At 46.4% G+C, this 14137-nt stretch overlaps 1 protein-coding gene across 1 annotated transcript in view; it reads right to left on the minus strand.

Annotated features, from left to right (window-relative positions):
• Positions 1 to 4021: 4021 nt before the first annotated feature.
• HIRA (histone cell cycle regulator) overlaps positions 4022 to 14137 on the minus strand; it is a 424028-nt gene continuing 413912 nt past the window's right edge. The window contains exon 25 of the mRNA XM_085632815.1: positions 4022 to 4963. Coding sequence (XP_085488941.1) covers positions 4847 to 4963 — 117 coding nt within the window. The 3' untranslated portion in view covers positions 4022 to 4846. The remainder of the gene's footprint in view (positions 4964 to 14137) is intronic.

Genomic DNA, 14137 nt, shown 5'->3' on the forward strand with positions numbered 1-14137 from the left:
GCTGTGTCTGCTGCGTCTAAGGCACAGCGTATAGAGGTATTGGTTATGGTCTTACCCTCTTGGATTAATTCATTGGCCCTATTTTTATATTTTTCTGGGAGATGGTGCATGATGGTATCTAGTTCATCATAATGCGCTCTGTCGTATCTGGCCAATAGCGCTTGAGTGTTGGCGATACGCCATATATTAGCTGCCTGTGACGCAGTGCGTTTTCCTGATGCGTCCAGGAGCTTTGATTCCTTGTCAGGTGGTGGTGCTTCGCCTGACGACTGGGAATTTGATCTTTTTCTTGCGGTGGATACCACTAGGGAATCCAGTGACGCTGGCCCTTTGATGTAGGCAGGATCTGTAGGGGCAGCTTTATACTTTTTTTCTATGCGTGGGTTTAGGACCCTAGCCCTGACTGGGTCTTTAAAAACCTCTGGCGCATGTTTTATTACTCCTTTGAGCATAGGTAGTATAGCAGTAGACCTATGTGCTGTATCAAAGGTATCTAGGAGGAAATCTTCCTCTACTGGGTCAGTGTGTAGCTCTACCCCGTGATAATGTACCGCCCTCTGAAGTAGGTGGTGAAAACCTAGTGAGTCTTCTGGTGGCGATGGCCTGGATGGATATAGGTCATCTTGTGGGACATCTGGAATGTCTGGATTATTATAATCATCCCAGGGGTATGGGGATCCTGTAGGGGTGGGGTCTTGTGGCACATCTGCTGGGTCGTAGTATGGGTCCCCCTGATCATCATGGTCTGGAGACGGGGTCGGAGAGCGATGAGACATGGGTGGAGAAGGTTGAGGGGGTGGAGGTGGAGAGGGTGGAGGAGGTGGAAGAGGCGGGGAAGGCACTCTGAAAGGGGAGGTAGCACAGTCCTTCCTCTTTGGAGGTGGAGCTGGTTTGTCCAAATGTCTTTTTAGAAGACAGTGCCAAATGTCCAGTTTTGGGATCCTTGGTAAGTGTCTTTTGCAAAGGATCCGGAGTAAAAAGTTCTTGCGACACTGGTTGTTCGGTCGGTGCCGACGTTTTCGGGGCCGACGGCTTCTTAGGCTTGTCTGTGCCGTGCTTTTTGGGAACCTCCGATTTTTTGTTCGGTGCTGAGACAGGCTTCGGCGCGGGAGTGTCGGTGCCGAGGGCCTTATGATGTTTAGTCGGCACCGAGAGGCTGGGTTTCGACACCGAGGGCTTTGGTGTGGAGCTCGGTGTCGAGGTAGAGGCCGATCTTTTCTTCGGTGCCGAAGGGTGTTTTTCGGCACCGCTGGCAGGCTGGCTCGAGCCCGAGCCGCCGGAAGGCTTACTTGGCTTCGTCACAGGGCCTGAAGGTGGGGTGTTCGAAGCAGTGTCTTTGGTCTTGCCTAGGCCCGAAGGCGAAGGCGTGACCGAAGCCTTTTTGGGTGTCGACGCGGGTGTGAGAGGGGGTATTTTACTCACGACCCTCTGCGCCGGGGTGATGTCCTCCACATCCGAGTCGTCGACTTCGGAAGCACTGACGAGGTCCTCTTCGGTGTGCTGGTGTCCCGGAGCTTCGACGTCGTCCCCGAAGATGTCGACTGGAACGGAAGTCGAGGAGTGCTCCATTTTCCGTCTGGCCCGTCGGTCTCTAATAGTCTTTTTGGATCTAAAAGACTTGCAGGCGGGACAGTCTCGAGCCTCGTGTTCAGGGGAGAGGCAGAGGTTGCACATCTCATGAAGATCGGTGTGGGGGAATTTGGACCCACATCGAGGGCACTTCTTGAATGGAGTTCTTTCCATCAGCCGGGACCGGAGCCTGGATAGGCCCGAAGGCCGCCGTCGATGACTGGAATCGAAGGTGCGTCGAAGAAGAAGGTGATTGAGGAGATCAGTATCTAAACAATACCGCTGAGAGCAAGGATTCCGCTTCGATCGTCAAACTGGAATTTTCGGAACCGGAGCGCGAAGTATTACATCCGAGCCCGATGGCGTAAAAAAACAATCTGAGGATGGATCCGAAGCCCATGCGCAATACGAACCAAGGGAGGAGTCACCAACCTCGTGACTTCCAAAGACTTTCCAAGAGGAAAAACAAACTGCAAACATCCGGGCCCAACACCAGATGGCGATCTATTCAAAAGTGTGTAATCTGCAGCTCATATGCCTCGAACACAAGCATCCTGGGACCGGTTTCGGGTTCATAACCCTCATCAGCCAAGCTATCTTGAATCCAGTGGCAAAGTGAGCAAGGGTTTTTGCATGTGTTACCCCGAATGGGACGGGTATGCTCTGCATGCCACTGGAATCAAGCTATCCTGGCTGAAGAGGGGTGAAACCCCGAAACCGGTCCTAGTATGTTTGGTTCCAGTTCAGGGAGGACCTGGCTTGGCAGTTGAGGCTGGACTGTTCCCATGAGGCACAGAGTCAAGACTGATTTGCATATGGCTGGGTTCAAACTGGAATGGCATGGTGAGCAAAAAAACGATGGATTTAGGCCCAGATCTCTGTACTGGGGTGAATGTATAACATTGTTCTGCATTCTGTCCATCAACTGTTGTTTTTGCATTTGACCTATTAAAGCGTCAGTTCTTGAACTCTCATCTAAGCAATAATCCTTAGAAGTGTGTGCTGAGTGCAGGCGGCTACCTAACAAACTTCAGTCAGCGGTACATTTGTTACCCACGTAGCGGATGCTGCTTTGTCTCTTGAGCTTTAGGTCTCCTAGGGTAAGGCTGGTTAGCTAACTGATAACAACAAGCAATACATGAAGCTATCCACCTGGTGACAGTCTGCTTTGAGTAGACTATACCAATTCTGAGAGGGTTGTAATTAACAAAGAACTGGTTTGTCTTCCAAATATCCTTACTTCTGTCCAAATAAAATGTAAGGACTAACATCTGGGACGTGTCCTCTCTGATGGAGAAAAAGTAAAAAAAAAATACTGGTACTGATATCGCTCGATTTATATGAAAGTCTGAAACAACTTTGGATACAAAAAAGACACCACAACCAACGGCTCACAGATTTCATCCCCCTGGGGTTTACAATTTTGAGGTACACAGCCCAATTTTCTCCCAAGGAGGCCAAAAGTGCTATAGGTGTAAAGGAGATCGTGACAATGAAGTCTGATTTAAGTGCAGGCCAACGCCTAACCCTATTCCATTTCTGAATGAACTATTATGCTTTTCCTCACAGGCCTAAATGGCCTTTCAGCCCCAATGCTCCACCACCCGACAAGCTTCGGTTGTGGCTCAATCAAAATATCGTCTGGAACTCATTGTGTATTTGCATGGTGTCTGATGGTGTTTTTAGCCCTATGGGGAGCAGATTTAGGTAAATCCACAATACGCCTCTCAGGAGTAACTGAAAGGCTGCTTCTGTTCATTGTAATGAGGACAGCAAGTGGAGATGCCGAGGGGTCGCTCCCCATGAATCCTTGCCCTGGTTGTCCAGTGGGTGGATCCCTGCTCAGGGGATGCCCTCCAGTAACACGCGAGGACCCAGTAGGATAGGATATCCCTTGGGTGCATGGATGTCACATCTAGGTACTCAGCACTCCAGAGGTGGTGTACAGGAAGTGAATGTAACGTCCTCCACACTTAGACATAATTCAACTTTTGTTAATTATTAGGCTCTGGAGTTATTAAAGGGTCAGGTTAAGGAATATGTTTAATTTAAATGCATTAACGATTAAAGTTAGCATTAGGGTTAGGTTAAGTAAATTATTGCAGTTCAAAATAATTAAGGGTTAAAGGTATGTTAAGGATAATTACTGAATTTACTTAAATGTAGTTTTCGCCGCTCCCCTGCTGAATAGCTGTGGTGGTGTACAAACTCTGTCTCAACTAAGCTGCACCTCTCCAACTGCACATCTTAGGTTGATGTCTGCACTGTTCTCATATATCTAGCACTACTGTATGCAGACATGTGCACTGCACATGTGTGCTGTATCTGTGCTGGTGGGTGTGTCTGAGGTCCACTGAAAACAACCTTCCTAAGTTCTGTGCAAAGGAAGATCTAAACACTCCACATCAAGCTCTCCAATAACTTCCAGGCTCTCAATAAGAAGAGCTCGTCATAACAATGCATTATTTGTTTATTCTGTTCATAGAAAAGGAAATGAAAAAAAACAACCAAAAAGGTCTCATTTACAAACATTTAAAAATTAAAAACTGAACCAGGACAGATTCAGTTGTGGTCAAATTGCTTAGTAAACGCTGCGGTCATAATTAGAATTCAATTATTTCCTACTCAAAATGCACCTTTAGGGAAGGAATCCTGATTATTTGCCAAAAACAAATTCATTGTGTAAGTTAGCAAATTCTAGTACAAAAATAATGTGTCCGCCCAGCCCCGTTTTGATCTTTTGTCTTTACGGTGCATGAAAGTCCAATGACTGCAGAGTGCATGTTGCCATCCAAGGTGTTGCTTAAATTAGGACTCTGGGGCCTGCGAACGGACACCCTTTACAGAACAGAACATCGGTCCTTTACCACTCTCCACACGGTTCCCCAAGTGCTGTGTGCCAGCCTGCCTGGTAGCGAAACCTTCTCCGATCTAGCAGCACGCCCTCCTGAAGCACCATCGCCATCCCCAGCTTCCAAGACAAGGCCACCACATTAGCTTTGCCGAAACCCTAAGAGTGCACCATGCCATATCTGCCTTCCTGCCTCGTGGATCCTTCGATTGCATCCTTCCATCGCAAGCTTCTTGGAAAAAGAATCCTCTTCCTTGCTCCTTTAAAGATGGCGGGCTGGATCCTATCCACCCTTCGAAGCTAGTGGTGTGCGAGGATTTCCCATCTCCCAGTCGGGTTGCAGCGTTCTTGATCCAGCATACCCATAACATAGGCATGGGTACCTCAGTAACAAAACACTGACACAAACGGACAGGCCTGGCACCGCTATTTGTCCTTCAAGCTTTCCAACTGTTCTTGATACTCTGTGAAAAGCCTTTGGAAACGTAGGTTGAGTCCAATCACAGGAAGAAGCTCTTTCAACAGCTCTCTTTTCCGCAGTCCCTGAGTAATTGAAAACAAAAAAATATATATTATACTCACACAAAAATCTCTTCGAATATCCACACTGTACAATCTTAGTGGGAGAATGCATTGGCACCATCTTGTGTACTGGACTGAGTTACTGAATTACTTAATTTGGGAGGGCTCAGTGATAGTCCTATGGGGCAAGCTTTCCTTTTGACAGAAACTTGATACAATAATATAAAAGGATGCATGATTCAGTCAACCCTTTCTGGATCGGTCTCTGGCAGCAGCATCATCATTCTAAACTCGAAACAGAGAGCCTGTAAGCACCCAGACAGCGTCAACAGAGACACTGAAGCAGATGAGACACAAGGCAGATAGAGCCAGTGTTTAGAATCCCTTAGCGTCTCTTTCCTCCTGCACGTGCCGAGCCACCTACCCATGCACCACCAACGAATGCTCCTGATGCGTCTTGGTCCTGTAGAGTTGTAGTACTTGATAGGATTAAGAGGCGGTGGCTAGGTGGGTGCTGTGAAAGATGAGGAAAGGCATTTGGGATCACCCTTCTGGCAGCCATACAATTCTGTGGAAAGAGTACGTGCCCATGAATATATGTTTGAAGGAAGTACCTGAATGTGCCTGATAGACCCGCCGACTGCCACCCTCTTCATGTTGATGGCTATTTCTGCTTACACTTCTATTCTGACTGTTAAATGTGTAACAGCAAATTTCACATGATGTACACTAGCACTAGCTGAAACAAATGTGTTCTTGGTTTTCCAGGTACTGTAAAGGTCACCAGGTCAAGCTTGATCAAATCCTATATCGTGTAAGCACTACCTCCCTCAACCCATAGTAAATCAGACAATAACGTATCAGCTAACACACATACTCCCTTCCAAAACAGATAAAGACAGACTGCCCTTGGACACTGAAGGGCAAAACTGATACAGTTATGGACATCTGGAATTAAATACTTCAGAATTTGCCGACGTAAGGCATTTTCTAATGGGATTGAAGTTTCTGTTCTAAACAGCCTAGAAATCGAGAGTGAGTTATTAAGTGGAAATCCAAAGAGGGAGGGAGGGAGGGAGGGGGAAGTGCTAGAGGGCTGTCCTTCATATGAATATGAAAGCAGGTGCTCGTGCATGGTGGGTAGAGGCTGGACTGACACTGGCCCCGCTGCTCATTATGCTCACATAAAACTTGATCTGTACGTTTTAACCCCGGAGAGGGATTGTCATTACAGAATGCTGCGTATGCCACGCTGCATACAATTGTGAGGCTTGGCCTGCTGTCCAGGGAAACATGTGCAACTGGTTAACCTGTCCATCAGCCTGCTGTACTCAGAGAATTATCACAAAGGGTTTGAGCCCATCACATATAAATCCAGATCAAGTCTTGTGAGAGACCAAGGTTGATACCAAGTGCAATGTAAAACCCACTGTAGGAAGCTGGCTCTTTATGTGATGTATCAAAAATCTGCCATACCGTGTAAAGAGTCCAGGGGTACCTCATGAGTGTAAAGAGTCCAGGGGTACCTCACGAGTGGACAGGGGCTTGCTAGAGTAATCCCAAAGTGCCCTGTTAAGGGGTAGTGTGGCCGACCAGCCTTTGGCTTAACACAGAGGAGTGCAAGACATCTGGAAATACACACAATGGTCAATAAATGAGACACATGACTCAAGAAGGTGATCCACACTAATTTATAAAAATAGCAAGTATCTTTATACATGTTTAGGCATCAGAAGAAAGTCGTTCAGGTAAGCACGTTTTTAAATATGAGATCTTTTAAGTTTGGAAAGTGGACACTGCAATTTTCGAGTTTTCTAATGTTATCCTACGAAAGGAAGAGCAAGTTCTGCAAACAGGTATAGTATAGTACAGCGACTTACGGGACCAATCTCTAGGAGTTAAGGTGAGTGGTGGGCAAAGTCCAAGGCATCACCAACAGTACACAGCCAGCGGCACGAGGGCGGCCAGATGCAGGGTGCAAAACAGCGTCGGGAGCCCAATGTAGTTCTATGGAGATCGGTCTCTGCAAAAAGAGACAGTCGGTCTGAACCAACAGGGGGTGCACAGGTCTCACGCTGCTCTGGTATGGAGTGACACCTTTAATCCTCTTCTCCACAGCCCTGGGGTGACGGGTGCAGAGGCGTCGGGTTTTTACTTACCCAAGCAGTCGTGGTAGAGGGGGCCTGCGTGCAGAGGCTGCAGACTATGTCGGAGGGTTCACAAGGGGTGAAACCACCATGGACTCAGGCTCTGGAGGACACTGTTGGCCCACTTCGACCCAGGCTTGGAGCGACAGGTGCAGTGGTGGCTTCAGGTATTGGGTTTTGGCTGTACTGGTGGCCTCAGAGCCCTTTCTTTTGGAGTTGCTGCAAGATGCAGGAAACAGTTCTGCTATTCCACAGGAGGTCTTTTCTTTATGTAAGGCAGGCAGCTCTCCCAAGTTTCTGGAGAACAGCTTCAGGACGAGTCGACTTTGGCACAGTTTTCGACGAGGGATGAAGAGAGGCCGGCGGGGCTGGTACCAGTTCACCTGCTTCTTCCCACTCTGCTTTAGCGGCTCTTCGGTGCCCTTTCTCTTATTAGGTCATCAGGATCTGTTTTTCTGGTGCCAGGGCTACCCTAAATACTAAATTTCTCTGTCTTAGGAGAGTGTAGGGTAGTAGCCAATGGGCTAATGACCTTTGGGGTCACTACGCCTGTTATAGGACCAATTCCTCTGGAAAGTAGGCATACCAATGTCCCAGAATTCTTAAGTATGCCATAACAAAGATGGCTACTTCTGAAAAGTCGTGTCCACCTCAGTTGCCCACCTTACAGGTGGTATAACCGGAGGGTCGCACACCTACCTGACTAGCTAATTTTCCCGCCTGTCCAGGTGCCACAGGGGCTCTGGACAAGGTGATTGGCTTCCTCTCCTGTGAGGGGAGCCAGATTCACATTTCAAAGGCAGCAGCGCTTTGAAGCTTGCCGACCTAGGAAGGCTAATCAGCGGGCCATCCTGTAGGAGGGGTGTGACACTCTCTTCCGGTACAGGCTTTTGTTCTGGCTCTCACCCTAGTAGTCTTGCCACTGGATTCAAGCAAGCCTGGCTGATGACGGCTGAAATGCCAGAAACCGGTCCTAGGAAGCTTGTTTCCGGTCCAGGGAAGGCATGGCTTGGCAGTTCGGGCTGGACTGTTCCCATGAGGCACAGGGTCAGACTGATTTGCATATGGCCATGTCTGAACTGGGGTGGCAGAGTGGGCTAAAGAACGGTGATGGATCAAACCCAGATCTGTTGAGTGGGTGTGAGTGTTTGATTGGTTCTGATGCTCCGTCCATCACCACCCCCTTTTGTATCGCTGTGTTAGGGGACATGGCACACAGGGATGTGTGACATGTGTATTTACTTCTGTCTGCATCAAAACAGGCAGCCTGCGATGGCAACCCTGCATGAGTTTGGGGAGGGGTCCCTTAAGGTGGCACAAATCGTGCTGAAGCCCCTAAGGATGCTCTTTAGTACCTCAGGCCCTAGGTACCAGGGGTACCATTTACTAGGGACTTACAGAGGGTGCTGAATGTTTTTTTCCAATTGGGGGAAACTATACAGTTTTTAGGGAAAGAACACTGGTAGTGGGGACCTGGCTGGCAGGACCCAGGACACTTTAGTCAAAGATGCATCAAATACCAGGCAAAAAGTGGGGGGTACTGCAGCAAAAACCCAGTTTCCTACACCTACCCTGTAAGTACTGAGTTGGTGAAGATTTCCCTTACCATAGGAAAAATGGAGTCTAAGTCTGAAAACTGAAACAGTTATTTACTTGATTAGAGTCAATTCTGTGGAATAAAAATGGAGTTTGTAACACTTTATCTAAATGGAAATCCAAATATGGATCATGTGTAACAAGAGCTTGTCTCAGATTTCTTGCAGCCTCCTCTGATACCTGGAGGAACTTTGACAGGCTGCCTTAGTGCTGTGTCCACTGAGACTTCAATTCCCACTGCCGAGCCGCATATGGTACCCAACATGGTCAACAAGCAGGATACAGGAGGCCAATAGTCCAAGAAGTGTCAGATCCCTCCTCATTGATATACATGACCAAGGCTAAAACATCGGGATCATAGCCCAAATGTCCTGGGCTCTTTGATCTGAATGGAAGGCCTGGTAATACACTGTATGTAGGATAACTCTGATGAAAGGAAACCTTTATGAAGGAGTCAGGTGTGACTTTGGAACGTTGATAGAGAACTCCAACTATGTCAGGAGGTTCGCTGCCACCTGAAGGTGGTCCAAGCCTGACTGTGCTGAACTTGCCTTCAACTGGCAGTTGTTGAGGTAGGGTAAGGCTGGCAAATCTGGCCTGTGAATAAATGCTGTGCCTATCACTTTCATGAACACTAGACAGGCACTGGTGAGGCTGAAAGGGAGCACGGCAAACTGAAAATGTTTGTAGCCCACTTTGAACTGCATATGGACATTCAAGACAGGGACCTGGAAATAGGCGTCCTCAAGGTCCAGTGCTACCATCCAGTCTCCGGGATCCAGGGCAGATAGCACCTGGGCCAACTGAGTATGCTGAATTTGTCCTTCAGCTTGAAGAAATTGAGAGGTGGGAGAACTAAAATAGAACAAAGGCCTCTTCCCTTTTTTGGCATAAGGAAAGAACAGGAGTAATCTCAGGTTCCAATTTCGGTGGCCAGGACGCTCTCTATTATAATTTTAATTGGATTTGTATAGCTCTGACTAAGCATGAAGAGGCGTTGGAGTGATTTACAGTGAGTAGCACTCTACTCCATAAGTCAAGGTTAGTTGTTAACCCATTGGTTATTAAGATTAGTCATGTGCTCCAAAGAAAATTGCATGCATTTATTCCAGTTACTTTGTGATATATTAATACCATATAGGTGTGATCATTATGGGGGCTATGTGGTTTCAGGTGAATGGCTGGTGGGATAGATCGGCTAGTGGAGATTAGGTAATGTTAGATTACAGGAATATGGCTTTAAAGAGGAGAGGATTGGATGTGATCTATGAAATGAGGTAAAAGTCATTTGCAGAATTACAATAAGAAAGATTTAGGCAGGCAGGCAGGCATGAGACTGAGAGGAGGCTATTCTCAGAAACAGAAGGACTGCAGAGGATGGAAGGGAAGAAGAGGGTCACTCTGAAGAAGAAAGGAGAGGAATCATGCAAGAGTAAGTCAAGGTCAATTTTTCAGGTGGGGTTTTGAAGTATAGTGAAAGATTTCTTTCTGAGTTAGCAAACAATCGGAGAATCTAAGTCACAGAAAGAAACAACATTATACATACTGCTCCATATCTGGGGAAGACAGCTTATACATGTGATTTCGACTGCCCACGTCATTTAAACATTAAAAGCCCTAGCCTGTTGTGCTCAAATCCTTTTAAACATGGTCTGGAGTATCCCAACCTTGGTACAGGGCCTGTACGCTGTACATGGGAGAGTTGTGGCAGAAAAAGAAAAGGTCTTACAGTTATATTCTGTCACAAACAAAACGTTAATCCTCTTCAAGCAAAGGTACAAACACTTATTTTATACCTATTGCAAACTGCTGGATTAGCATATACTTCTGTAAGATTACATCCTGCAGCTATTGCCGCATATCTCCAAAATAGACAACACATATCAGTGTTCACAATTCCTGCTATAAAAGCTTTCATGGAGGGACTTAAAAGAATTATTCCCCCTAGATTTCCACCTGCCCCAGCATGGAATTTAAACATTGTCCGAACTAGATTAATGGGTACGCCTTCTGAACTATTGCATTCTTGTCAGTTGCAATATATTTCATGGATACTTGCTTTTTTAATTGCTATTCTCTTAGAAGAGTCAGTAAAATTCAGGCATTAGCCCTAGAAGAGCCTTTCTTTCAACTACACAAGGATAGGGTAGTGCTTAGAACTAACCCTAAATTCATACTATAAGTAGTTTCCAGTTTTCATATTAATCAATCCATTGCTTTACCAGTGTTTTTCCCAGAACCTAACTAAGTTGCAGACAGGGCATTACACACCATATATGTAAAAAGGGCATTCATGTATTACATTGACAGGACTAAATCATTTAGGAAAACTAAACAATTGTTTGTTTCTTTTGCACCTCCTCATTTAGGGAAAGCAATTTCTAAATCAGGCATTTCAAGACGGATAGTTAAATGCATGCGGACATGCTATGCAAAGGCTAAACGGCTTTGGCCTGTTACACCAAACGCACACTCCACTAGAAAATTGGAGCTTCTAGGGCTTTTTTTAGGGAACATTCTAATTGCTGTTATTTGCAAAGCAGCAACATGGTCTACTCCACACACCTTCACAAAACATTGTGTGGATGCATTTGTACACCAACAAGCCAATTTTGGTCAGGCAGTACTTAATACTATTTTTCAGACAACTGCAACCCCCACATGTTAACCACTACCTAGGGAGACGGACTGCTTTACAGTCTATGAAAAGCATGAGTATCGAAAGCACACATGCCTCGAACGGATGATGTTACTTACCCTGTAAGCATCTGTTCTTGGCATGTAGTGCTGTAGATTCAGATGTGCCATCCCTCCTCCCCAAATTCTTGTGTAGGTTGCAGTTCATATACTTTATCTCATACTAACGAATGCCCATCTCAATGCTTACATACACAGCATTCTTTACATTCTCACCTACCCTCAGCAAAACAATCTGAAGATGGTTTCGATAACCATGTGCAGTATTCCCAAGAGGAGCAGTCACACAGCCTTGTGACTTGAATAACACTTCTTGAAACAAAAACAACTTGTTATCATCCGAGCCCAACACTAGATGGCGGACTTATGCAAAGCATGTGAATCTACAGCACTACATGCCAAGAACAGATGCTTACAGGGTAAGTAACATAATCCTTTCCTGTGTGCAAGGGAACATGCCCCCTCCTAAAACTACAAGGTTTAAGCCTTGTAGGGACTGTTGCAAGTAGATATCTGTTAAAGATCCCCAACAAGGGGTATCTCGGGTTTTGGGCCACGACTCCAAGTTACTGAAGTATGTGCTCTTATACACCCAAAGGCGATTCGGGATTGCAAACTAAACTGTATATCGCCAAACACTTAAAGTCGCATAAGTCTAGTTCCCGGACGAAGTCTAGGACACTTACTTATTCCTGGTCTCTGGCCGCTCCAGTGACAGGTCTTTGTTTTGGTCCAAGTGGTAAGTCATAATCCAAAATGAAACCTAAGAAGTCCAAGCTAGCCTTTCCTTATGAGTAATTTTGAGGACCTCAAGGTGCCCCCTGGTACCACGCAGAGGAGAGATTCTGCAGCTGATCCAGATGCACTTCAAATTTCAGAGACTGTTGGTGATGCTGCAACATGTTGATGCATTCGAGTAAGCAATGTTGCAAATCTTTGACACCGACTGGCTCCCTCTGGCACGCCTTGGGCCCCAGGGATTCGCAGAGGCCTCCAGTCAGCTGACTGTCAACAGGTCTGCTATCTGTGCCTCCCATATCCATTTCGGGTTCAGCTCAGACTCAGGAGGCAGCTTCACATCTTGTACCACTATCCAGCCCAGTTCCTGCCATGTTGACGCCAGCACCTATGCCGGAGAAGAGCGCTGATCCTGTTGTCCTGTCTGACTCCAAACCCTCCATGATCTTGTCCAAGAACAGTCCTGACATGACTGGCCCGGGTTCGCTCTGACTCAGACAAAACATCCTTTTGCCTAGGAGGCACCTTCCAGAACTCCCAACAACTTTTCAAATGCAGACCAAAGCCAGCCAGCGGTGACGATGGAGATGATTGAGATGGATCACCCCCACAATATCATTACGACAAGTTCTATTTGGATCTACAAGAGGCAAGTAGACTGTACACTTCCCCCGACACGGGGTAGGGTTCCCCGGTCCCTCAAAAGAAGAGACAGCCTCATTTGCTGTGGTCATCGCAGACAGCTAAAGTCCCAGACTTTCATCTGCCATCTGACGAAGTTAAAACTAATGACCTCACTGAAGTTCTGCAGCCTGGGCAGACTTCGTCTGAGCTCTTGTTGCCTTTCAACAAAGCCTTTCTCATACCCTGATAGGTACTTGGGCTACACCTTGTTTCTGTCCACCTGTAAATAGACAGGTAGCATGACACCACAGACCTGCTCTGTTTTTGATGTGCCACCCTACTCTGGAGAAGCTAGTGGGCTTCCATCAGCTGGTTCAACCTAAAACTCTTTCAACATAACCGCTTCAGATAGGTAACCGAATAGACTTAAGGCATTCGAGAAACAAGTGTTCTCTTTAACAAGCCTCGCCCTTTGGTCAGTCAACATCAGCAGTTTACTGGGCAGATACGCCCATGCATCATGTGACTCAGTTGCAGAGATCTTGCCAAAAGTCCCAGAGAAGTTCAATGCTAATTTGGCACAGATTATTCAGGATGGCCAGGAAGCCGCCATATAGGTCATATGATCAGTCCTGGACTCTGACGATGATTTATTTTTATCATTAAATTAGGGAGGGTGGAGGGGAGCGCAGTGGAGTTCCACAGAGTTGTTTTCCAACTCCGTGGAGCTCTGCGTGGTGGCACTACGCCTGCTCTGCCCGGACTTAATCCTGATACACTTCCACTGTCTGGGAAACCAACTTATGCACAGAAACAGGCCTGGGACGTCCAAAACGGAACCCACAGGCCTCCGTCACACTGCTTCACTTATTGATATAATGCATATACTACAACAGTCACATACACAAACAAGCACAACATATGCTTGGATGGGATTAGGAGGCAAAACAGTGTATAAATCTGATTGCACATTGGCGAGACACTTTCAGCCTGTGTCAAATAATTCATTTTTAGTGAGTGAGTGAAAAACCCTTCTATTTATAGAATTGCGAGGGAAGATCAAAACATTTCCATTTTGCTGCATAACAATGAGAAAGTTCATACAGTCTTGAGGCACATTTAATTATCCAAACTCTAAGACTTTAGGAGCCAAATTGCAACATTCATTTCTTTGGGACTGGGATATCTTAATGTTCCATTTTTCTGCGCAAGAAGGTCCGGGTTGAGGTGAAACTTCTCATGTGAGACTATAGATAGTTCAATGAGTGTTGAGAACTAAGGTTAACGAGTCCATGTGGGAGCTATAAGATTCATTGTGAGCGATGTTTGCCTGAGTTTCCTGACCACTAATGGAAGTAGTAGGAGAGGTGGAAAAGCGTATGTAAATATCCCT

The sequence above is a fragment of the Triturus cristatus genome, chromosome 11 (assembly GCF_964204655.1).
Source record: "Triturus cristatus chromosome 11, aTriCri1.1, whole genome shotgun sequence".
Taxonomy (NCBI): Eukaryota; Metazoa; Chordata; class Amphibia; order Caudata; family Salamandridae; genus Triturus; species Triturus cristatus.